This window comes from Carassius gibelio, chromosome A16, assembly GCF_023724105.1.
Source record: "Carassius gibelio isolate Cgi1373 ecotype wild population from Czech Republic chromosome A16, carGib1.2-hapl.c, whole genome shotgun sequence".
Classification (NCBI taxonomy): domain Eukaryota; kingdom Metazoa; phylum Chordata; class Actinopteri; order Cypriniformes; family Cyprinidae; genus Carassius; species Carassius gibelio.
Window position 1 is genome coordinate 19,527,491 of NC_068386.1, and position 25,800 is coordinate 19,553,290.

Consider the following 25,800-nt stretch of genomic DNA (forward strand, 5'->3'; position numbering starts at 1 on the left):
TATTTTCGTTTATGATATTATTTTTGAATATACCGCCATATTGGTGTATTTAATTACTCAGCGTTTGGAACGAACGTTATGCTGCGCTGCGGCCACACGACACTGTTTCAGATGGACCCTTTACAATGTTGCACTTCTAAGCAGTGACTGCGAGTCGTGGTGAGTGTACACACAGCAGTGCTCTGGTGTTACGTTATAACGCCTGTTTCAAACATACTCCGTCTGCAGTGCGTATTAACGGATTCCAGCTGCACAAGATTGTGGTCCGTCAGTGCGTTCAAGGAGCAGTGCGTCTGCAGCAGTGCAGCGATTGTTTATGTACCGAGTCTAATTTTGCTGTACTGCACGCACTGAATTAAAGTGATAGCCCGTTGTTCGCGGGAAAAATGAACATGGATTGACATGGAAACCCAGTCATTTCACAATAAATGTAAACTAATTAAAGCCTACTGTGTTTAACACGCAACACATGGGTTTTTGGCTAGGTTTAAAACAAGAAAAAAAAGCACTTTTAGATAAACAAGGAAAACAATATGTATGTTCACTTTTATGGAAACAGAAAAACAAAGTTCATTAAGACCCGTGGGATTGCTTGTGATAAAGATTTACATGCATAATACATGAGACTGTTTCTGTTTGTGGTGTTTTAATTATTGTGTTTAAATGTTTTGGCGCTTGCTTGAGCAGCTTATTATACAAACCTAGAAGTCAAATGCATGAATAATGCGTTGTTTATATTTGAGTTTAAACTCTATGTCTATAACTATTAAAGATTGTTCACTGTTCTGTGATAAAAGACTCACAATGCTGAAAAAAATAAATAAATAGCTCTTATGAATGTCATACAATGATCGATCTACACAGCACAAGAACCCAAATATGGATATTTTAGGCAATATAAAAATCCTGGCAAGGACGCGTCCTGGGAAAATGGCTCATATGGTCACCCTTATTTTATATATATTATTATTTTATTTTTTACATGATATGAAATCAAAACAATGAACAAATGTTGTGGACTAAACAGACGCGGATCAGTAGCGGTCTGCAAACGCGTCCTGTGTGAAATCACAATGAGTCTGTGCTGCCGACTGCATATGCACTGCAGACGGAGTATGTGTGAAACAGGCGTTACAGCCAAAAAGATGAGCCGGGTCTGTTGTTTTGGAGTTTTTTTGGTTTCCAAAAATCGGATGTCGACCAAAAAGTGCTGTCGGGCTAAAATTGGCAACCAGCACCTTTGCTCCAGAGCAATTTGCTCCAGCACCTTAACCGAAAATGCATTGTACACCTGATTATGCATGAAAAAAAAAAAAAAAAAAACGTCATAAACCGGAAAACTGGCATAAACACTTTTTTTTTTTTTTTTTTGTAAGCTTTACGTTTGTTTAGCTAATAAAATATTAAAACTTGATTTAAAATTTGTGTGCAGTTATTTAATTGTCATCCTGGTATCACTGCCATTTTGCCACGTTTGTTTTGTATGCTGTAATGGATTATATGATAACTAACAAACTGGTAAGATTTAAACTGTTTGTGTCTTAAAATTATTTTTGTGGTGAAGTGTTATGTAATACGTCGTTTGACTGCACTGTCTCCCTTAAATGTCTGTCTAGTATAAACTTGACGCTTGTTTGCTACTTCGGTCTTCACCGAAGCTTTTTTGCATTTCAACTCAAATCAATATTTAGTGTCTATAATTATTTACTCATGTGGTAAGTAGCCATGTAATAAGCGGTGCAATGTACATCCAGCCTGTTGTTATCACAGAATAACACCCGACAGAGTGATCAGGACCCCGATGTGAAGCAGAGAGCTGGATGGCCATTAACCCTTACTTATTGATTGGTTGGTTAGAAATTGAGATTGAAATGGTTTGCAAGACTAGCTTATGTTCAGGGTACACATGCTTTTTGTATTGCTGCTAACTTAATACATTATTTCTGTTTATTTGAGGTATTGTGTTATTAAGTCCATTTTGTCTTTTCCAGAGTAACGGATGTCCAAGCATCATATTTAGAGGATGGACAGTTTTCACTCATGCATTCCCAGGGGTCAAGTGGAGGCAGGGAAAAATTTGTTCTTAGCCTCAAAGAGGATTTGTAAGTGTTCAGCTATTGTTTGTTTTCCATCAATAAGTGAGTGACAAATCAGTGTGACCATCAGTTCTTTTGTGGGTTTTTTTTTTTTTTTAGTACTGCCTAGTTATTGTTCTTTCACTTGTTTCCTCTACTGCAAATAATTTGCAAGTAATACTGTAAATCGACTGTGCTTACTTGAGAATTTGAAAAAAAAAAACATTTTGAGACCCAAGTTTCCCATTTTGTCAACAAACAACCTTATAATTGGGTCAAAAAAATAATTCTTAAACTTTCAATGAGTTCATATGACTTCAGCTATTTTGTCTTGTATCATGAAGTTATGTAGGTTTGCATTTTAATGTTTTAGAGGCCATCAGCCAGATCTAGGTTATTGGAGAAACCTGTATTGTTCTTTCATTTGTGGTTTTTTTGTTTGTGTGTTTGTGTAGAGACAATGTAGATGAATTCATTGCTGCGAATCGGTTCTCTAACCTGTTGGTGAATGTTAATTTGGATGAAACCGATTCTGCTTCTGTTTCCAAAACATCATCCAGACGGGTGGCTGCTCCTCTTCTATCAGGTTCTGTTTCTCTTTGGACTACTGGTTTATGTTTTCTTTTTAGCTTTATTTAATTAAGGTTAGTTGTCTTTACTTTTATTGTAAAACTTGTGTGTCTTATTGGTAGAGCACAATTGACAGTCATTTACAAAATAGTGAATACTTATAATTTGAAACATTTTCTTTCATTAGACCTCTCAACTGGTCTTCTGTCATTCTCTCACATTGGAGACAAAGATACATTGGCAGCTCAGGTACCTGAATGTTTTATACTCATTCCCACTCGTTTTGTCCTGTTGAGTGATCTGTCAATGCTATTTAACCCTGTGAAGCATGACATGAAATAATAGTTTTTAATTTTATAATATATATATATATATATATATAAATAAATAAATAAATATAAATGTGTATAATATAAATCAAGGAGCTCTTTGTAACAGTCTATCTGACTACTTATATAAAATGCATATAAACATAAATTGTTTCTCTCTGACAATTAGGGATGTCAACGATTAATCGATGATCGATTAATTGTCGATAAGAGATGCAATCGATTAAGGCTGTCGATGGTCGGTTAACCGATTCAATGTTGGGCTGCGTGCGGCTCATGCGCACTCAACACGTGCGAGCGGCTGTGAGTGACGGTGACGATATATAAAAGCATCATCATTCATTCACAATGTACAAATTAAGCTTTTAATGTGATTTAAACTTTAAAGTACATTAAAATAGAAACAACATAAAAGTTCTTCAACATTAAAAGCAATAGAAATGTAGTTACTAATCATTTCATCAGATAACTGTTTTATATCGTGCGCTTTGCAGGGCTGCGGGACACAGAGACAGGACAGGTAGTCTATTCATTCCTACAACTTGTTAATTCATTCCTACGAATTATTAATGTGGCAATTGTCCATGTTTCATTAATTTTGTTCCCTAAATAACCCATGATTTAAGTGAAATAAGGGAACAAATTAATAAATCGAACGAATTCTTAATTCATGAAATCTTTAATTTCCCTTTCCATGTTTACCACAGTAAGAGATGCGAAAACAGTTATTAAAAGCGAAAGATAATAAAATAAACCTGGGAAATTAGAGGGTTAGACTATGAAGATTTAGGAAAAGAAACAATGCCTAAATATACTGAATTTGTGCAAATTCGTGACCAACCGGCAAACCAGAACAAAGCCGCGTAAATGAAGACTATGGGGTCCAAAAGCATGGTCGCGATCTAACAATTTCCAGTTAACCTATTATTCCTCTAATAAACAAAGCTTTTATACCACACTTGTCATAATCAGATTTTATAATTTCTAAATAAATAATTGCTGGATTCAAAACAGCGATTAATAGGCGCTGTGACCGACACATTCCTGGAGCATTCACTGCTGTCACTAAACGGTGACGCCGAGCATCGTTCACAAGTTTCTGCATGGACCTGACTCGGGCACAGGTTCTAAGCCCTGGGACAAAATGGGATGCTTTAAGGAAAATGTATAGCCTACTAAGTAATAGGCCCAACATAAAAATAACAATTTGTTTTCATGTTTTTTTTTTTTTTTTTTTTTTTTTTTTTTTTTTTTAAATAGGCTATGCGAAATATATCCGACTTAAATAATTAAGATTAACGGATTTAAAACAGAAGTGTGGGCGCTCCATAAATTCACAAAAAAAAAAAAAAAAAAAGGATGACAACGCATTCTGTTTGTTTGCTTTATTTTACAAGAGCACAAATCTTCAGTTTTTATTGTGAGTGTGCACAAATGAAATAGAATAATAAAATAGTCAACTAAACATTAAAAGGTTACACTGGTCAGTTTAAATAGACCGTAGTATACCGGTCCACTCTGCTGTTATGCCAAGGACGTTTTTGCTCATATGAAGAGGATCATCTTTTCCGTCTATATGCGAATGCGTGTTAAGTACAAGCCTAGTTTACATTATAAATAATAGTTTAACATTCAAATACATTGCGAATATGGAAACATTTCGATTTGTGCCGAATGAGACATGAGCAATAACCTCCAAATAAATCTAGCCAAAGCCGCGCTCGCTCATCCTCGTCTGCACGCATGCACTGTCACGATCTAATGCGCTGTATGCCGGATTTTTAAAAATCTGACATTTTCTAGGACAGAATCCAGCAGGATCAAATTAATGTGAGCAACTGTGTTTTGGTGCAGCAGCGCCGATGTAGTTCACTTAATGTGCAGCGCAGTCACACGCGCTCCACATTTCGGATAATTTTATTTTAAATACAATAATGTCAGTTGAAAACATTGCAATTGTGCTTTAAAATACAACAACGAGCACCACAAAACCATTTAAAGAGGCGCGTTCAGCGTTCTCCGTGCGGGATTGGAAACTGTCAAAAGTAAAATGACCTCAAAAGTATGGCGCGCTCTCTTCATTTTATCAAATGATCATAATCGCATCTATTCATTTTATAATCCTGCTACTAGCATTTTATTCAGACTAAAACCTCTTTAATTCAAGTGAGAAAGCGTTTTGTGTGTGTGTGTGTGTGTGTGGCTTTTGCACATCCTGTCATACCGCTGACTGCGTGCCTGCAATAGACGCATTTTGCAGTAGGCTATTATGGTTAACGATTAATCGATTAATTGATCGTTAATTTAAACGACGATCGATCATGGAAATAATCGAAATTTGACATCCCTACTGACAATAATGTCTTAGTAAGGTGATCACTAAACACTAAAAACTCTACAGGTTTTATTGTGAGAGCAAAACTTTTAATGAAAAAAAAAAAAAAAAATGATTGAGAGATGTACTAACACGCTATCATATTTTGAAATATTGCTAACCATATAAATGTATTCATACGTTTACCATTTATAAATCATGTAAAGACATTTACCACAACCTGATGATGGACATCTTTGGAATTATACTAGGCCTTTGACTTTGCTAAAAAAAAATAAAGTAAAAACTATCAATGAGTGGCCAGAAGGCATTTAGTAGCCTGTGTACAGGATTTTCAGCCAAGTTTTAATCCTGTTTATAATTTAGAGGCCTATGAAATGTACCTATCAAATGTTAGAAATCATATGGTTAAGCGATCTTCTGTTTTTCTTAGGCCCCTGTGCTCCCAGTGATGGAGGAGGAAGAGGAGGGCTCTGCCAGTGAAGGGACAGGCAGTGACCGGTGCAGTGGCAGCATCGCCAGCTTCCTGGCCAATGAAAAACTGCTGTCTCTGGACAGCATCAACAGTGACATAACAGGTTAGTTAATAATGTTTTTTTGTTATGTTATATGTTCTGAAGAGCTCTGAAGCTCAAAAGAACCAAAATAAGCCAGGCAGTATGATTTAAATGAGCATTTTGTCTTCTAGATGATGACATTGATGTGAATCAGCTCTGTGATGAGGAACTAGATCTGTATTTCAACAAGCTGATGCCACCTGCAATGCAGAGAGGCCGAGTAGAAGGACAAGAAATCCCTGTTGTCAGTTCTCTCTTGCTGTTTGTTGACCAAAGCTTACCCTATTTCCTTTTTAATAATATAATCTGTTCCTGTTGTAGGAGTTACCTTCCAGTTCATCTCAACCCCCCTCCACTGAACAGGAAAGGAACGGACACCACAATGATGACTATGACCAAGTATGAGTTAATGATCCTAAAATCTAAATCGCATGCACGTTTTACATATGCAAATTGTTCCAAAGAAAAAAATAATTATTATTACATGTATAATATAATGAAGAGAGAGGTGTGTGTCTGTGTTCTGAAACCTTTCGGGTAATGTTTGCTCTTGCTGTGTCACACCACAGAGGGACTTTCACATGCCTGATGTGCGTCTGGCAGCCACAGGTATGGATTCTTGTCCTGCAAGTGATGAAGAGGACACAGAGGATGAGCTAGAAGCATCACAGAACCGGGGCAGGGCAAGATTCCTCCTACCCAGCACCTCCAGGCGACCGGTTAGTCTTACAGTAGGCCACTTTCTGCTCTTATTGTTGTCTGTGCTTTTTATTTTTGCCAGATTCCAACATCACAAATTATTATTTTGTAATGCAGTAATTACATTTCAAGTGTTTGTATCTGATCAGGTTGGGCAGAGTCATCGGCCCCATTTTCGACCCGGGTTGGAAGGAGGGAGCTCTGATGATGAGCTACAGTCGGGAGGGAGGAACCCTGACACCAGAACAGGCATTGAGCACCGCCGATCTGCAGAGGGACAGGTCATCAACTCACCAATTACTGGTAAAGGGGTGTTTATTAATTTAATACATTTTTGGTTAAATGTAGACTGACAGGAAGTCTTATCATTGTTTCTGTGTGCCATCAGGTGATGGAGGAGGAGGAGATGGGAGTAGTGGGAGTGATGAGGACGGAAATGGAGGCGTATCTACCATTCCTTTGCCTCCTACCACAGGCCAGAGTACCTATGATGTGCTCCGGGGTCTTGGTATCGTGGGTGGTAGTGGTCAGATGGGAAATGATGATCAGCTTCAAACTTTGTTCGCAAGATCGGGCATGATAACACAAGGCCTGGTAATGTTCGTGGCATTTGAGCAATTGATAATGATCAGTGTAAAATGTTATCTTTAAAAAAAAAAAAAAAACAAGAACATGCATTTCAGTTTTGGGGAAGTTACTTTAAAATGGGAAGGTTAGAAAGACAGAACTTCAGAGCATTACAAGCTAACTTTAAAAATAGCTAACAGCATACATATGATAATCCCTTAAAAAGCTTTAAGGATCATTCAAAATGTGTACATTTATAATGGTTTATTTTTGCGTATCCTAGCATAATTATACAAAGCATGGCACAATTACGGATTGTATTTGAATTCTGTTTTGATCTCTTCAGATGGGTGATCGTGTTGGTCCAGTTGGCACAGGGGAGGCGGGGCATTCTTCTGTGGCCTCTGGACCTGCCAGTCGATGCCCAGTTAATTGGAGCATGAGTCTGGATCGACAGGAGGCTCTTGTAAGTCTCTGTCCATATTTTTGCTGTAGCAAAAAGTGTTGATAATACCCTTAACAATTTTCTGCTTAACAGGATGCAATGGATAACACAGCAGAAGTTCACCTGGATTCTGTATACTTGAGGGCAGGTGCTGGTCACAACCCTCAGGACATTTCTTCCTCGATCAGCCCCTTCCTTCAGGGCACCCAGAGCAGTTTCCACCTCTCTCAGGTACTTCAAGAATCACATAATAAAACAGAGCAAGGCATGGACCAGGACCACACAGAGGATGTTGGTGCACTTGGCATGCGTGGTGGCCCTTGTGGGGATTCTCCAGTTCTCAATGAGCAGCAGAGCACCAGCAGTAAAGATGATCAACCTGGAGAGTCCCTGGATGCTAGGTACCTTTCCCAGAGCTTAAATGAGAATCATGAAGACCATGATGTTTGGAATCACCAGCCAGACAATGTGGGGCTTGAGGTACAGGAAGGTAACAGTCTTCTTTTCCATTTCTAATGTACTGATGTCAAATGGTTTCTCTGAGATTTGTTGTATTACATGAAGTATTTAAAATAGTATTTGTATTTTGTGATCTACAAATTAATGTTCAGTATGTCCCTAGGCACAAATGCCACTCATAGTGTGGTCTACCAGAATGAAGAGGGAAAGTGGGTCACTGATTTGGCCTATTACTCTTCCTTCGAGAAGGAAATGGAAGCCAATATGCCTGAGGAAGTTGCTATACCATTTCAGTCTGAAGATTTTCTTGCCGGAAGTAAGTGAAATGCAGTAATGTTCTCATTCTTAACCAAAATCCGAGTTTTAGGGTTTATCCTTTGCTCAACTGACTCAACCTTGTGTTGACTTTCTTCTGCAAAACATACAATACATTTTTGAAGAATATAATTTTTAAATTTAATAAGTGAATGCAGACTAAAGTCGCTTTTTTCAGTGCTGAGACTTTGGGCTGGTACTTGGTGTGTTTCCACCACAGGAACCAGGATCTAAATACAGTTCTGGGTAAAAAAAATTGCCCCTCAGTTTTCGCGCCACCGGGAACTGGGTGTGACTTTATTACCAGACTGCCTTTTTCGAGAGACAAATTAGATCCTACTCCGGAGCAGGGTCTAACCAGCACAACTGGTACTACCCGTGATGTAAGTAGACATTGATTGGCCAGACGCGTTTGAAAATACACTCACCCGCCATGAATTAAAACACTGTATACTTTTTTTGCAAGTAAGAAGAACAGCGATAAATATACGGATGCTGAAGTGCAGGCAAATGTAGCACTGCCAGCTGTCGTAGTAGGTTCGTAAGCCTCCTTTCCGCTCTTTTAGTCGCTTTGCATATACATCGTCATTCCATCTCCATTATAATGAAACTCAAATGACACCTCAAAAACGCAGCTCCTATCACAGCGTCTATCACAGATCTTCCTGTTGTTGAACGCCACACACAAATGACATCGCTATTGACCGGATAACATGTACTAGTATACACTGTCAGTGTGAATTCAACGCTTTAAATGGTACTGGGAAATAGTCTGTGCTATATTGTCCCAGTACTTTGTGCTATATATTATGTCTGGAACTAAAGCAGTGTGAAAAGCCCTCATGTCCCTGTTTGCGATGTAGTACTTTTTCAAAAGTCTGGAACTCTCAGATGTGGAATTTTGGCGTTAAACATGCTGATTGGTGGAGTTCACACAGCATTATAATTTTTTTTTTTTTTTTACCACCATTTATTCGGACAATTTTTTAATATTTCTGTTATTGTGTCATGAAATGTAGTTTTAAAAGTATTAAAGACGAGAATGTAGTTGTTTAAAACTCAAATCTGTGGTTTATTTATAAAGACAGCGCCTATTTACAAATAAGTTTAGCTTATTTCGAAGACGATCAGCTCCACGCGATCAGTGCGAGCTCAGTTCTCATGTTTACAGACGAGAGCGCTAGTCCTTCTGACATTTGCTGCTGGCTCTGATGTCTCTTTAGTGGTTAAACACAAAATGTAACTGGTTTTGGGTATATTTAACAGGTAATCTTTGGTCTTTATTCAATTAACCTTTAATGTTAAATTAAAAATAAAGAGGCAATACTGTTTGATATAACATTTCTTTCCCTGAACTACATTTCTGCAGCTTTTAACATGTTTAAATGAAAATGAAAGGAGGCAGTTGTATTTGATATCATTTAGTCTTATTGTAAATATACAGTGAGGAAAACTGCATTAGTCATTGGTTTGATCTCCTGAGAATGCATAAACGAATCAAAAGGATTCTTTGAATGTGATCTGTTACTTTGAATAAAAGCATCTGCCACATGCAGAAATGTAAGATAATTTCCCAAGCCGTATTATACTGTAGATTTGTGTGAGGATTGGATACAAATTTAAGCTATTAAAAAAAAATCTTGAAATTTTGCTTTACTTTACCTTTTAATTAAAGAAATGGCAATGTCCAATTTGTTGTTTTGAGTCAAATCTTATGGATTCAGTTCACAAATCCGAATGGTCTGAATGACACTTTTTGAAGCTTAAGCTCCAGTCCCCATATGTTGTAATTGTCTGGCAAGTATTTAGTTTCACTTGTTGTGTTTGACTGTTGAAAGGCAGTCATGTGTGTTTGTAGCAACATTAAGATGTAAATTGACACATTGGATGAGTTAATACTTTAAAGAGCCACACAGATGGGAAATCAAAAATTACCTGTATTACAGTGTATGATGTAGCTGTCCATCAGTGTAAACAATGTGCAAAGTAATTAAACCAAAAAGTACACGGCTTCTAAAGTAAGGAGTCGACTCTGAATCGCTGAAACGAGTCGTTATAGATTTCAAATCTTTTGCCCATCTCTATGTACGTCACTAGGAGCACTTTGCATAATAATCTCTGCCTACCGTGTTGGGAGAAACAAAGCTCTGACCTGCCCCACCCCCCAACAGACGCTCTGGTTGGTGTGAGAGCATCATGTCGAGGAGACAGTGTGTTTTTAATTGTAAAGGCAAGTTTGTTTTATTTTCACTGCCAAAGAATGAAGATCAGAAGAACCAATGGCTAAAATTCATTTTTACCACAATACCAGAGCAGTACAACAAATCCCTTTAGTTGTGTTCACAACATTTCACTGATGATTTGCTTTTCTAATCTCGGTGAGTACAAGGCGGGATTTTCAAAGCGTTTGGCCATACACGCGAAGTATTATTATGAAGTTATGTGTCTGTTTTCTCCCGAGCGTCTTATCAGTGTGTGTGCTGTCTGCAGCCTTTCTCTGCGCTGATCGTCATGTACAAACACGTCATTAAAATGAAGTGTAACTCCGTGAATACTCAACGAAGAGACATTAGAGAGATATCTATAGAAAGCTTGACATGTCTACTTTGAAACTAAACAAGTGCTGCCGAAAACCGATATCCTGTGATAAAGTAATCCATATGAAAACAACGCGATGTCTGTTTTTCATGTCTCCCTTCGTGACCACGCCCCCGCGCTGAACGCGCTATTCAGATTCAAACTGAAGCGCGCGGCTTGAATACACCCACACAGAAGAAAAAGCAGCGAGACTGTTCAAGTTTTTTATTTTACTGTTTGCTTCGCGATGAGAGGAATAAGACATAATTCACCCCAAACAGATGCTAACGCATAGTTTACCGTGGAGGTGTGTGAGGAAAAACCAATCAAACCTGACTATTGCCGCGTTTCCACCGAAATTACCCGGAACATTTTTACCAGGAACTTTTTTCCCAGGAACTTTTTTCCCCCCAGACCTGTTGCTTTCTGCGTTTCCACCGTGGTGTAAAGTACCAGGAAGATTAGGCAAATGACTGGTGACGTAGGTCCGCGCGTGTTTCTTTATGCAAAGTACCGCTGATAAAAAAAAAAAAAGTATGCTGATTTTGGACGTGCATCATCGGTAGTTAGTTCAGACTTTGTGCTTTCGACTGGGGAGTGTGATGTCAGCAAATACGCAAGTCTGGTAAATCTATAAACAGCAGCGTAACTATATATATATATTATACTTGATAACTTCAGTCAGCTCGTCTTGGCTACTGCAATTTTCCCTACTGTATATTTACAATAAAACGAAATAGGATATCAAATACCACTGCCTCCTTTAGTTTTCATTTAAGCATAATAACAGCTGCAGAAATGTACTTAGTTCAGAGATATGTGTATATGCAGCCATTACAATGAAACGAAATATTATATAAATTTGCCTTTTTTATTATCATTTTAACATATAGATAAATTGAATACAGACCAAAGAAAACCTGTTAGATTTACCCCGCAGCTGAATTATATTTTATGTTTAACCACTAAAGACACATCAGAGCCAGCGGCGCATATCAGAAGGTCTATCCCAGGAGAGGCTGCTCTCTGTGGATACATGAGGACTGGGCTCCCGCTGATCGAGTGGAGCTCTCCGTCGCAGAGATCGGCGAAACACATTTTTTAAATAGGCGCTGTCTTTATAAATAAACCACAGATTTGAGTTTTAAACAACTACATTCTCGCCTGAAATACTTTTAAAATTACATTTCATGACACAATAACAGTAATATTTGAAAATGATCCAAATAAATGGTGGTTGAACTCAACCAATGCTGCGTGAACTCAACCAATCAGAATGTTTAGCGCCAAAGTCCCGCCCCCGAAAGTTCCTGAACTTTAAAAAAGTACTACCTCGCCAGCAGGGACTTTCTGAGGGGCATTTTTTTACCCGGAACTTTTAGTTCCTGGTTCCTGCGGTGGAAACACCAAGTACCAGGTCAAAGTCCCTAGTTCCTGGGTAAAGTTCCTGTGGTGGAAACGCGGCTTATGTTAGTTGACCAATCAGAACACAGTATGCTACCGAAAGGTGGGGTTTAAGCAAACTGAATCTTTTGAACAGCTTTGCGTAAATCGTTTGGGGATCTCTGAGAATTGAGGTAATTTTAAAATGATATTTTGACAAAATGACTGTTTTTTAACCTTGGATGGATTTAAACCTATTGTACAGGACTTATAAACAGTGATAGGAAGCTTAGAATTTTCATCTTACTGGCTCTTTAAATCTGTCATTGCTTTCCATTGCATGATGTTGTCTTCCCTTAGGCCAGGCCATTGACAAGATAATTAAGGATCAGGAAGAGTTTGAAAAGGAGCACCAATTTATGCAGGTACAAATGGTTCCCTGCTGGATTTTGAGTTCAACCAACCTAGATCTTAAATGTAATGTTCACAAATGCTCTTGGGATTCATCAGCCAAAAAAATTTCATTTTCTCTTGCCTTCTGGTAGGAAGAGCAGATTCAAGCTGTAAATATGAGTGAAGTCCTGGGAGATACCTCTTGGAAAATCCTGAGTAGTAGCAACATCCTCATGAGGGCCTCCCAGGTCTCCTCTGAAGTCGAGCCTGGGAACCAAAGCTATCTACGTATTTCACTGGGGGAGTTTTTTCAGAGGCGCTCTGAAGCTTTGGGGTGCCTTGGGAGCAGTGAAGAGGACAATGTTAAAAGGGTGAGGACTCTTATCTTTAAGCTAATATCTATTAAGATAACATTATCACTGTTCTCACCTCAAAGTTGACTCATCGGGAAGACTCTGTGTGCCATACAAATGACTCTCACCTTGTGAAGCGCACAATTGCAAAACCCTTCCTCTAGATCAGATGGTATGGCAGTAGAAACCCAAAGATCCTGAGATAATATCCATCATATGCATGAACTCAATGTGTATCTTGAATGCAATGTAATTTAATACTGCTGTCAAATGTGACTTCCCATCAGGAATGTGCCTGGAATGTTATAGAGCAGAGATGTACAGTCCTGTTCCTGGGTAGTCAATGTCCAGCAGAGTTTAGCTCAAACCCACCCAAACACACCTGCCTGAATGTTTCTAGTAATTCTGAAGACACTGAGCTGTTTCATATGTTTAAATTAGTACTGTAGCTAAACTCTGATGGAAGGTGGCCCTTTAGAACAAAGCTTAAATGACAGTTATTCAACAATTTGATATGTTTTTCAGCCATCTTTTGGATACTTAATTACCTCTCCTGAGAAGAGGGAACCTTTTGCATTACTTCGACCCTCAGATTTGTTCTCCAGAGGAGGCTCCATCAACATTGAGACGGTTCCACAAAGTGATGCTGATGAGACACTTAATCCAGGTTCATTCATCATTCTTTGCTCATATTAGTTAATAATAATTTTTGATTGGGTCCTTTTTGATGTCCTTTATGTGAACTACAGATGATCTAGACAAGACTCTTGAGCCCAACACTGCAGAAGCCACACACGAGAATAATGTGCAACCACAAAGAATTGAGGAACAGGTTTCCCAGGTATTGACAACCATTTAGTTTTGAACTGCTGCCATATAGTCTTAAAAAGAAGCCAAAATGTTGATACTTTTGTCTGATTTTGGATTAGATCGCTGCACAACATGAAAATAAGGAGAGTTCTGGCCATAGTTCAGAATCACCCAACTCCAGTAGCAACCTTATGCTCAGCATCAGTACAATAGCCTCTGCAATTGCTGATGCCTCCATCAGCTCGGATCCAGCCCAGCTTGCTGCCATGATCATGGAGCTGTCTAAACGGAGTCGCTCTAAAAGCCTCCAGCAAGTAGCAGAAGAGTCTGTTATGAATCCTGATCCTGTAGCAGCCTCAAATCAGAATGATCTGCTGGAGGACCTGCAGAAGACCACATCAGTGGGTGATCTTAGTATTCCTGAAATGGAGAGATATCTGAAGAGGGCTGAGGTCTCAAATAGCGACAGCGATGGCTCGATCTCACAGTCCTGCTTGGACATCCTCACTTTGGGTGATAGTTTGGCTGTTTCTAACAAGACTCAACAGCAATTGGTGTCTCTGGAAAACAGAACCGTCCATAAAAATGAAGAGCGCTCCGTTATGGAAGAGCAAGAAGTAGGCAAAAAATGCCAGGATCTGGCTGGTTATGCATCTAAACAAACAGAAGGTACTTATGTTGTTTCACCAAATCCGAGGTCAGATGTCAAACGAAGTGCAATTCCTCGACCCAAGTCAAGCAGTTTACCTACTTCCACTTCCATTGCACATCCGGCCAAAAGATCTTTAGGTTCTGGACAGTCCTCATCATCTTCCACATCCTTCAAATCAAAACCTGTTGATTTCAAATCTGGTATTGAGAAAAACAAAAATGACTATCGTGCGGCACCTTTTAACAATAAAAGTGTCCCTGAATCCAAGATCAAAATAGGAACCGCTCGACCACAAGTGGCCAGCACTTCCACCACAGGTAACCGCCGTTCTCTTAAAGGTGATGGGTCGGTGTCATCTTTTGCCCCAAAGACCTCACCTGGACTTCGAAGTGGTAGCCGCTCAGAAGTACTGTCGTTGAAGACCTCACCTCACAAGGCCAGGACAACAGGAGGACGGACAGACAGACCCAACATTAACCAGGAACGATCGCCCAGAAGCCCTAGAACAGCTAAGTCTGTTCTAAAGGAGAAAACTGCAGCTGTTGATCATCAGGGTTCACTACCAGCAACACAGGAGAAATTTGGTATGTTTTTATTTATTTTTAACAAATACAAAACCGATTTACCATGTTAAAATCGGCATCAAATGAGAATTCGGCCTATTTTCTAAAGGCACGTTGTTTCTTATTGTGAATGTTTTCATCTTGTAAAAAAAAAAACGATTTACCTTAGGGCTGCACAATAATGACAAACCATAATTCTTGATTATTCCCTTTATGACGTTGCTAAAAAGAACATTGCATTACACCAAATACATAAAATTATGTTAATGCGTTTTAAGGTTAAAAAAACATTGTTTTCCACATACTGTACATTAATGTTGCTCCTCTATGTCCCGCCTTTCTGAAACGGGTAGATTTTTACAAAGCTTATCGTTCTGAAAAGCGACGTGTGCTCTGATTGGCTGGCTATCAAGTCCATTGTGATTGGCTGAATGCCTCAAGCATGTGGCGGAAATGTTACTCCCCTTACCATACTGTGATGCCTTGTCCCAGCGTGACCAGACAAAACCAGTGAAACCCATCACAAACGAGGCTTTTGTTGCATCCAGTGGGGACATAAGTACTGATGTCTTGTACTTTTTACGTGTTGCGTTGTATAGCGTGCTGTGTAAACCTAATATCATGTTTGCATTTGTGATCTGAGAACAGACAAACAAAGCGCTACTCTACACTGCTCAGATCTTACAGTGGCAGTGTACGAATCTTAGATTTGTCAGTGGCAAATTCTTTAACTATGAAAACATATTTACAGAAGTGAGTCAGAAGCACCAGACTGTACTTGCAAAGTTGGAATTGGCTCACTTTATAGAAACAGCCTTTTTGTGACAGCCGGCATTGTAGGCTACTCTCACAGGAAACGGTCCTCCATAAAATGCGCTGCACACATAAATACAATTTAATCACTGATTTCTAGTTGTGTCCTCTTTTGGAAGGCCAAAGTAGTTTTGCATTCACAATGAAACACACAGCATCTCCACGACATGGCGGCGGCAGCAGCAACAATACTACAGCAAGCGTAAAAGTTACACCTTCTTTCTTTGTGTGAACATTTGGCCGGTGTTATGCAAACCTTCCCACACACAGTGACGTAGACATGGGGGCATTTAAACGAGGCGTTTCAGGAGGGCGTGGAAGAGTCTTAAACCCAAAGAGATATTCTTTATAAAAGTTAAAGACTTTAGTCTTTTCTACTTAAAGGATTTTATCTATGCACGAACCGCTTGTAACACTCCAAAGAGAATGCAAAACTTGAAATTACATCATATGACCCCTTTAAATAATAGTAATTGTGACTATTACACGCATAATCACAATTAACATTGAATGATGTTTATACCATTGGCTGAAGCAACGGTGTGCCATATTTTTAGATGAAAATAAGCTGACAACACTCTGAAAAACTTCCTTTGCTTTTCTGTAGTATTAATCCTCAAATGTGAACTATACCTTACATACAAGTATGAATATGCATGGTATTACAAATGTTGTACTAAAATTTAAACAATGGAAAAACCCAAAGATAACGTAGGGGAAAAAAATAAACATCTTAAGCATGAAGAATAACAAAGTGGGCTTTGAATATCGCTTTTTTGAATTGTTGATTTGAACAGTCACATAATTGTTGTATCTTTTAATTGTAATCGCGATTAGAAATTTGATGAATTGTGCAGTCCTAATTGACCTCAGTTTTTCATCCGTGTCAATTTTTTTGATTAATTCATGCTATACATATAATTTGTTTAATGGTCCATAAGTCTCACTTCAGATCGTTTTTGTAATGTATGTGCAAAGGTTTTATCTGACAGTTATATCTTTGAGTTATTCTCATTTGTGGTGTTTTCTCAGCACATATAAATGTGTATAATGGCATATCATCATTTGCTTTAATCAACAGTCCTAGTTTATTACACTTATTTTTATGATTCGGTTTACTGCATTTGTTTGATCTCTTGTCTGTGCTTAAATATGCCTGAACATCATGCAAGTTTCAGAAAATAAGGGACATCAACTTTATTTACTTCTTGTTATTGAAGGCTCACCTGAGAGCAGTGCCCCTGGTGTTGTGGAGGTCACCCATTGTAATTTCAGACCATCTACCTCTCCTCTTACCCACTCCAGTCCAAGCCAGACCTCCATTCCAAGTGGAAATGGGTAAAAAAAAAAATAATAATAAATTATTTATTTATTTTTGTGGTTCAGAAAATGGATAAATAATGGCCTGACTTAACATGTGTTTTGTAAATAGGGAGACGTCTCCGTGCTCACCTGGTAGTGGGAAGGCTCAGACGAGTCCTGCTGGAGATCCTGGTTCCCCTCAGTCTGATTGTTCAAGCCCATCTCTCAGCAGACTGACTTATCTCTCCATTAATGAGAACACTTTCATGCCCACCCCTGATCGCCGTAAAGTGAGTGTTTAACCTGCTTTTCTTGTGTGTGAATTACAATATAAACTAATTAGTAGGGATGCACCGAAATTTCGGCCACCGAAAATTTTCGGCCGAAAATGGCCTTTTCGGTTTTCGGCCGATATACTTTTATCACCGAAACAACACGCCGAAATGTTGTGATGACGCAAACAGAAACCGCGACCTGCACGTGCACCTGCATAACGCAGACCACGAGCTCCACGCGACATTCACTTAACACCAGTGAGAACATTCTCTCTCTTCTTACTCCTTTATTCGCAGCACTAAAACGTCTCCTAACAAAGAAATTAAGACGGACCACGAAGTAAAAACAAAGAAAAGTACAGTCTTATAGAGTCTGTAAGCACACGTCTCACTGAGATCTTGTCGGATCCTCTGCACTTCATCGCGAATGTGCTTGATCCGCGTTATAAAACCATTACTAACCATTACTGGAGAAGTAATGCACTTTCTAGTCCTACAGAGAAAAATTTCAAATGCACTTCACCTAAATGCACTTTGTTTTTATGAGAGAACTGTTCATTTTAAAACCTTTCTGCAGGCCAGTAGGTCTGTACATTATTATTAAATATACACATGAGTGGGATAAATTTTTAGTTTAAATTTTATTTTATACTGTGCATTGTTGCAATGTGCTTAATAAATATTTGCATCATTTGTAATTATGTATTTTTATGTTGTTGTTTCTTTTATAAGTTATGTAATTATCTTTGAAACTTTAATATTAATTTATGCAATTGCAATGTCTTAATTTTAGTAAAGTTAGTACACGGTCATAGCAATAAATGCAATGGTACTAATAATAATTGGCATAATTTCTTTCGGTGTTTCGGTTTCGGTTTTCGGCCTTGGTTTTCTCTTTTCCGGTTTTCGGTTTCGGCCAAGAATTTTCATTTCGGTGCATCCCTACTAATTAGATATTTAGGACGTGAAAAGTGTTCATATTGGTTACATTTTAACACAGATTTTCTAAAAATATATATATATATTTTTTTATTGAGCATATACATATTATTGAAATTTCAATCAAACTGATATTTTTTTTACTTTATAAAAACATTTCACAGGAAAAATCCATGTGTACTGCAACCTGAAGGGAGACTTTTTAGTTATACTTTTTCTTGTTAAAATACATTTACAATGTTTTAGTAAAAGTCGATTGATATACCTTGCTTTCTAGTAGGTATGCAACCATACAGTTAGTCCACATTTCAATACATTACTTTTTTTTTTTTTACTGTGGTTTTCGATTTGTTTCTGATGACAAGTCATTACAACTGAAGAAGTTTAGCTGTTGCTTTATCAAATGCACGTAATAAGCAGCGAGGCATTTCCTCATCTCAACGCATATACTCACAGATACACAAACAGAGCCAATTGGGAAAGAAATGAATTTCACAGAAATGATTTAAATGCAAAACTGGAAAAAACACAATTCACAAGCACTTATTAAACTGTATGTCATACTGAACGGTTAAATATTATATTGGGAATTGTGGCATCCCCACTTTCGATGTTAGCATTGGCCTCTGGTCTGTTATCTTATTTTGAGTGCCAAATAGATTTATTTGTATTGTCAAAAATAATTCATTGTATTATAATTTTATAAAAATCTAAATACAATTTTAAAATCTAATAAGAATTGTAACTTTCAAAACTGAAGTGATTTACGGTTTCTGTTTTTTTTTTTTTTTTTTTTTTTAGTTAAAATATACAAAACTCAATATTTTAACTTAATTGCAAAAGCTGAATAATCTTTTAAAGCTTACTGATTAATTGTTTAAATGATCAATGATTAGTTGATTAAGCGTTCTGATAATTGTTAGACTACTAGATTATCAAAATAAATATTTGTTGTAGCCATATTAGAAGCCTATGTTGCTTGACCATTATTTGATATTGATAGCAATGCTGCTGATTTACTGAATCTTTTCTGTTTCTCCAGAAGAACACCTCGATGGCTCTAAGCACCACTATAATCAGAGCCAGTCCAACTCCTCCAGTGGAGCCGTTTGATAATGGAAATGTTCTAAGTTCTTTAAAGAGTCCAGAGCCTCTTTGCCACTCTGAAATTCCAGGCCTCAACAAAAAGACCTCTGAACCGGGCTCAGGCAGCCAAAGTGACCTCCATAAAGACTACAGAAATATATACTCTAAGGGCAACCATCAGTCTGAGCCTGGGCCGAGGTTGTACCCTCAAGGGGATTCTGGATACTCGAGCAAGCTGAACATTCAGCATTCATCTGGGACAGCCAGAGAACAGGCACACCAAGTGTTGCCTAATGTCTTGGGGTCTGGGTCTAATTTTGGTGCTGCGGATGACTTGACATATGGGGCAGTACCGAGCTACACCTCTCAGGGTGCCTTGCCAAATCTTCACAACCACCTAACAGGGCATTCCCTCTTCAGTTCCCAACTGGCACAGCAGTATCTGAGCTCAGAGGGTCCTCTACATACTCATCCTTATCAGATTGGAGGGCCATCTGGTTTGTATGGAGTATCAGCTGCAAACCCATCTATGGGACATATGCATGCACCTGGGCATACAGGTCTTCAGTCTGGTTACCTGAACTCCGGTCAACAGCATCCTCCTCAGTATCCAGTCAGCAAGACCTATGGGCAGCCAAGAGTTAGGTCATGGGGTGTACAGGATCTAGCAGACCTTCGAAGTGAGTTGAAAATAATTCATGTATTTTTAAGACATTTGTGTTATGAAGGAATTTGTTAAAATTAGAAAACCAATTTCTTTTCTTCTTCAGTTCAAGTGATGGTTCCAAATGAGCTGAAGTTTCCCAGTTCTTGCTGTGTGGGAATTGCTTCTCAGACGTCCCTCAACATCTTCAACCCCTCGGAGCGCTGGCAGCAAGTTTCAGTCTCCATCACAAGCCTCTCCATTGATGGAGAGAAGGTTCAGAAATCTGTCAGATGTAGTCTAGACCAGTGGTTCTCAACAACTCTGGCTGAGGCACACTGGGGGAGCTGGGGTTAAATATGATCTCGCAGTCAGAAAGAATGAGAACCACTGGTCTTATCGAGAGCTTTTATTCATTCAGTCGACATCTGTATGCAGTATTATAATTGTAATTTGATCACAGGTGGAGTCTGTCCCATTCCAGTGGCTGATAGTAAAAAATAAGACCATAATTGGACCCAAATGTACAGAAGAACAGAAGGTTTTGTTCATAGCACCAAGGGCTGGACTGTATCAGTATACTCTCAGTGTGTCGTCCTGGCCTGCATCTGCAGAGTCGGAGACTGTGGCGCATGCAGAAGTCTTTGCAAAGAAAGTGGTGCTGATCGCTGTGGCTGAGAACCCTGCAATACAGGTTAGCGTTACTTTTTAGTTTCAGAGCAATACAATTGCAAGTCATTTTATTTTTTTGTAGCCAGGATTAATCGTATGGCAGTTTGACCCTTGAAATCTCTTTATTAATTTTTTTTTTCTTCCCTGTAGGATTATGGCATGTGAAAGTGCAAAACTAACATGTTGTTGTTTTTAATGAATAGGTTGATGTTGGAAAGTCAGGCTGTCTGGACTTCGGGGACCTGCCGGGGGGCAGTACCAAGGCCCTGCCGCTCAAAGTTGTCAACGGTTGTCATGCCACTGTGCCTATTCGACTCGTTATCAGTGCGGTCAGTGAAATCTCTCAGTGTTTGGTTTGGAAAAATGTGTTAAATGTAATTCTCTGTGTACTAGACATCGGACTGATTACCTCAGACCTCATTCAAAGCCAGGCATGTTGATTAAATTCAAGGACAAAGGTTTTGTCTCTCACAGAATGCTTCAGCATGGCATTGTTTCGGCTTCTCTAAAAGCCCAGTTTCCATGAACACGGACGGTTCCCTTCATACTGGCTCAAATCTGACCTCGCTTTCAACTTCATCAGTCATTAACCACGTGCTGCATGCCAGTTATGCAGAGGTGAATATCTCTTTAAATTTGTTTTCTGATTTGGTGGCACATTTGACGGTTTACATACATTTCTTATTTTTTCTTCAGAATCAAGAAAGCTTCTTGGTGTGGGTTAATTTCAGTGCACCTCAGAAATACTCTTCAAGTTCAGGTATCCATGTAAACCTAAAAACTAGACACAAGTTGAGAAATGTTCAACCTGTATCAGTGTTATTTGATGATACTATAATAGTATCAGTGAGATATTAGCATTTAGTTTTAGACAGATTTGGATTTTTAATACTTTTATCATCTTAGTTTCAGCAAAATAGATCACAGACTGAACATGAGATGCTGTCTGTTTTTGATGCAGGTGAGTTGGGGCCAGCTGATGAATACAGTGCACGGGTGGACATCGAGGTGGACAGTCCAGGCCCCAGTCATGTGATTCAGAGTGTAGCCCTGAGGGCAAGGTCTGGCACTCCCAGAGTGCATGCACCCAAAGACCTACAGGTAAAGGATAAAACAATGTCTCTACAAGTCACACTTAGCTTTTTGAAGTTATGAAAAGGCTTCAGTTTATTTTTTTAATTAACTTATTTGATTATTTAGTTGCTTGTTGTCACTTATTTACTTCATGAATATCTGTACAGACGGTGTGTCTTCGGGCTCCTTCGGGGCAGACAGCCCAACAGACGCTTCCCTTAAAGAATGCAGGCAACATCGATGTTCTACTCAGACTAAAGGTACCTGATCACGATCTTTATTTTTTAACACAATTTCATGTTTCATACATTGACAAAATCCTATAAATACTGAGACTTTGCTGTGGATTCACTCCGTGTCTTTCTGGCTGTTTTTCAGTGTACTGATGGGGAGCGCTGCTTCACTGTGAGGCCAGAGGAACTGATTCTGAAAGCTGGAGAGGAGCAGGGCGTAGAGGTTTCCTTTACTGCCCAGGACACACACAAACTCAGGGAGAGGCATGTTCACTCATATAGATTGATTCAATAGATTGTAGATGTATGCCTTTTGTCTTTTATTATTATGAATTTTTACCTCTTATATTAAATGCTCTACAATTCGGATTGTCTGAAATATAGTTGAACTATTTAGGGGCAAAGTTAATTTTTAAAACATACTTGCTACTTCATATTGTTGTAGTTTGGAGTAATATTTATTTTTTATTCTCAGCGCGTTGACGATTCTGGTTCTACCCAGCGGACCTCAGTATGAGGTGATGCTGAAAGGAGAGATGGTCCAGGGAGTTTCGGCGAAAGTAGCATCCCCATCCGCTGTGTTATCACAGGCTGAAGTCCCACCCATCCTCTCCAACAAGCAGTTCATGGGATGGGGAGGTGTTACCCTGGGAAGAGCCGTGTGAGTATTTGTAGCCATAGAAACTGCCAATCAAAATTGGATTGGATGTAATTGATGCTTGTGTGTTTGTAGGCAACAGAAACTGGTCCTAAGGAACAATTCACCCACTACATCACAGCAACTCCGACTTCTCATCAGGGGTCAAGACCAAGACTGTTTCCAGGTAATCTAACTCACTGAGAATGCAGTTTTACACATGGAGGTCTATAATATACGGAGCTCCTGATATATTACTACTTGATTATTTCTATCTCATCCCTGCAGCTGCAGAGCTCATTCGGCCCGGATGAGCGACTGACACACAACAGGGAGCTGTCAATCAAACCCAAAGAGGATGTGACTGTTTATCTGCTCTTTGCTCCCACCCGTGTTGCATCCATGCTGGCTAAACTGGAGATCAAGCAGTCTGCTGCACGTGCATCCCAGCCTGGGGTCAAATTCACTGTGAGTTTATTAATAATCGCTCATAAACAGTAACATTGTTACAAACAGGTGATACATTTTAGCTCCGTGTTCTCAGATCCCTCTGTCAGGCTATGGCGGCACGAGTAACGTGATCCTGGAGGAGTTGAGGAAGCGTTCTGAAGGTTATGTGGCAACACTGAGTGGAGTGCAGGCTGGACGTGTCCGTAAGCTCTCGGTATGTGTGCGAAACACAGGTTCACGTGCTGCCTTCGTCAAAGCCGTACCCTACAGCAGTCTTCAGAATCGAGCGGTCATGGACTCGACCATTATTAGCTTGTCTCCATCACAGTTTGTGCTGAAAGAGCGAACACAGGAGGTGAGCCAAGTGCATGTTGTGTTTTTTTTTTTTAAATGCCTCTATTTGCTTGGAAGATTTATCAGTGCTGTTTCTCCAGGTAATCACAATAGCGATGAAGGCTACACGCAGAGAGCAGGCTCTCTGTCAGTCTGGTGCAGCTCTCCTTGCCACTGTCTGCCTCTTCTGTGGGGACGAGGTCTCTCGACAACAGTTCAGGAAGTCAGTGGCTTAATATTTTTTAATATTAATATTTCTTACATTCAACAAAAACATATAAAATGTTTTATAACATATGACGGTTTTATATAAAAAAAAATAATAATGATCTTTTTAACTTGATGTTTGAATTAAAAAAAATATGTGATGTGAAAACATGTTTTGTAATTTTGTTGTTTTTAATGTTTTCAAGGTTACTTCAAATCAAACCAGAAGCAGGGAATAAAGTACTGTCTGAGAACAGCTTATTAAAAAGTATCCAGTTTGATGAAATGTTCCTTGGAGAGGAGCAGGTTCAGGAGGGTAAGATGACAGGGATCTGCTCGAAATGAATTACTTTTAATCCGTTAACTGACCCTTGTGATTGCAGCTTTGTTTATTTTCAGAATATGATCTGCCTCAAAGGCCAAACGAAGCTCAGATTTTCTATGGCAACATGAGCAAAGTGATGCTGTCGCTATTTGGCACTGTGGAAATGTCAGACTCTGGAGAGAGCGACCATGTGGAGTCTGTCAGACCTTCACAACGGCACACTCTTGAATCAGACAGGTAAACATCCTCAACAAACGGCATACTGAACATGTGCTGAGGAAGTTAATGTGTAGTTCTCCACGCAGCAGCTTGGGGTTGTCGGGCCGCTACATCAGTAATGTTTCCCTGGACGTGCTACCAGTCAAAGGTCCTCCATTAAGTCCATCAGAACCTGTCCTGAAACAACCAGAGCTGAACCTAGAGAACACCTGGAGCATCAAACCTGAACAGCTTGTTCTCACAGCACCCACTTTCAGTAAGACTCATTCGAGTTAAGAATGTGATATGGAAAATGGTTTAATGTTGTTAATAGTATTTGTTTGACTCAAAGAAAATGCACTAAGCAGGTTTATGCTTCCCAAAATGTTGTCTTCGGCTGGTTTATTTGCAGAAAGTGCGGCTGACACCAGGCATGTACAGATACTAAACCGCTCAAACAGAGAGCTGAGCTTTGAGCTGTCCTGGCCTGCTCACTGCCTTACCATCACCCCACAGCACGGACTCATTGACCCTCAGTACGAGACTCGCATATAAACACGCACAAGACAAATCAATGACTTGAAAAACTAGTACAAAACTTTAAGTACATTATTTTTTTATTTTTAGGAGCCACTTGCAGATCCTCATCAGTCCCAATCCTTCTTTAGCAACCAAGTCCTCCATGCTGCCCTGGAGTGGACGGATCTATGTACAGTGTGATAATCAACAGAAGGTACTCATTTCCTGCAGCATTTAATATACTTGACTTAAGAGGGAGTGCACAAGTTTTTTGTTTCAAGTTCAAGTTTTTATATCAACAGCATATTGAGAAATACTGTTTATTTGACCAAAGAAAATCTTTTTTATTTTAAAGTAATGAACTTGGAAGCAAAACCAAGTTGTAAAACTCTGCTTATGTAAATTCTGTACTAAATGCATGTAGACAATAGGTTAAAATTAAACCTCATGGTGCTGCTCTTTCTGTAACACCCATCCTCATGTCTCTCTCTCTAAAGTCCATTAAAGTTCAGATCCGGCAGGATCTGGCCATGGATGTCTCTGCCACTGGCTGTGCCGTGGACCGCTCTTTATGCCCACTGCCCCCTCAGGCACAGACCCCTACTGTACCAGGACAGACGCCTCAGGGCAGCAGCACCCAGCCTCCGGTAGAGATCAAGAACCGAACACTAGTCTTCCCACCCACCGCCTCTGGAGAGTCATCAGGTGAGGATAGAACCTTTCATCGCAGTCACACTCATTACTTTAATTTGTACAATAATAGAACTGTGTTTGATTAGAGACAAAAACCTTCAATAGGATTCTGAAATCTTGGCCTATTAAAATATATGAAATTAAGAAAAAAAAAAATTTTGTGCAGAATGTTTTCTGGAGGTGGAGAATCATGGAGAGGAGGTCAGATGGTACCTCTCTTCATTTGCTCCTCCATATGTAAAGGTGCGTGATGTTGGCATTTATGTAAGAATTTAAAAAGCTTTCATTCTGGAGTAATTCATTGATTCGGATCGTGCTG

General features: G+C 39.2%; 1 protein-coding gene across 6 annotated transcripts in view; it reads left to right on the forward strand.

Annotated features, from left to right (window-relative positions):
* LOC128030849 (centrosomal protein of 192 kDa) overlaps window positions 1-25,800 on the forward strand; it is a 30,768-nt gene that overhangs the window by 1,749 nt on the left and 3,219 nt on the right. For 2 of the 6 annotated variants that reach the window (XM_052618895.1, XM_052618901.1), the window contains exons 3-42: window positions 1,992-2,102; window positions 2,531-2,661; window positions 2,833-2,894; window positions 5,743-5,887; window positions 5,998-6,110; window positions 6,188-6,265; window positions 6,436-6,597; window positions 6,715-6,868; window positions 6,954-7,159; window positions 7,479-7,598; window positions 7,671-8,067; window positions 8,200-8,352; window positions 12,672-12,736; window positions 12,857-13,075; window positions 13,583-13,724; window positions 13,807-13,898; window positions 13,987-15,103; window positions 17,116-17,233; window positions 17,328-17,487; window positions 19,454-20,177; window positions 20,268-20,416; window positions 20,604-20,834; window positions 21,016-21,141; window positions 21,287-21,430; window positions 21,509-21,572; window positions 21,774-21,913; window positions 22,054-22,146; window positions 22,265-22,383; window positions 22,595-22,780; window positions 22,853-22,943; window positions 23,045-23,224; window positions 23,301-23,561; window positions 23,641-23,762; window positions 23,953-24,062; window positions 24,146-24,308; window positions 24,365-24,546; window positions 24,682-24,805; window positions 24,897-25,002; window positions 25,286-25,493; window positions 25,648-25,724. In XM_052618895.1, coding sequence (XP_052474855.1) covers window positions 1,992-2,102; window positions 2,531-2,661; window positions 2,833-2,894; window positions 5,743-5,887; window positions 5,998-6,110; window positions 6,188-6,265; window positions 6,436-6,597; window positions 6,715-6,868; window positions 6,954-7,159; window positions 7,479-7,598; window positions 7,671-8,067; window positions 8,200-8,352; window positions 12,672-12,736; window positions 12,857-13,075; window positions 13,583-13,724; window positions 13,807-13,898; window positions 13,987-15,103; window positions 17,116-17,233; window positions 17,328-17,487; window positions 19,454-20,177; window positions 20,268-20,416; window positions 20,604-20,834; window positions 21,016-21,141; window positions 21,287-21,430; window positions 21,509-21,572; window positions 21,774-21,913; window positions 22,054-22,146; window positions 22,265-22,383; window positions 22,595-22,780; window positions 22,853-22,943; window positions 23,045-23,224; window positions 23,301-23,561; window positions 23,641-23,762; window positions 23,953-24,062; window positions 24,146-24,308; window positions 24,365-24,546; window positions 24,682-24,805; window positions 24,897-25,002; window positions 25,286-25,493; window positions 25,648-25,724 — 7,345 coding nt within the window. The remainder of the gene's footprint in view (window positions 1-1,991; window positions 2,103-2,530; window positions 2,662-2,832; window positions 2,895-5,742; window positions 5,888-5,997; window positions 6,111-6,187; window positions 6,266-6,435; window positions 6,598-6,714; window positions 6,869-6,953; window positions 7,160-7,478; window positions 7,599-7,670; window positions 8,068-8,199; window positions 8,353-12,671; window positions 12,737-12,856; window positions 13,076-13,582; window positions 13,725-13,806; window positions 13,899-13,986; window positions 15,104-17,115; window positions 17,234-17,327; window positions 17,488-19,453; window positions 20,178-20,267; window positions 20,417-20,603; window positions 20,835-21,015; window positions 21,142-21,286; window positions 21,431-21,508; window positions 21,573-21,773; window positions 21,914-22,053; window positions 22,147-22,264; window positions 22,384-22,594; window positions 22,781-22,852; window positions 22,944-23,044; window positions 23,225-23,300; window positions 23,562-23,640; window positions 23,763-23,952; window positions 24,063-24,145; window positions 24,309-24,364; window positions 24,547-24,681; window positions 24,806-24,896; window positions 25,003-25,285; window positions 25,494-25,647; window positions 25,725-25,800) is intronic. The other 4 variants (XM_052618897.1, XM_052618899.1, XM_052618898.1 and 1 more) reach the window with 4 other exon arrangements.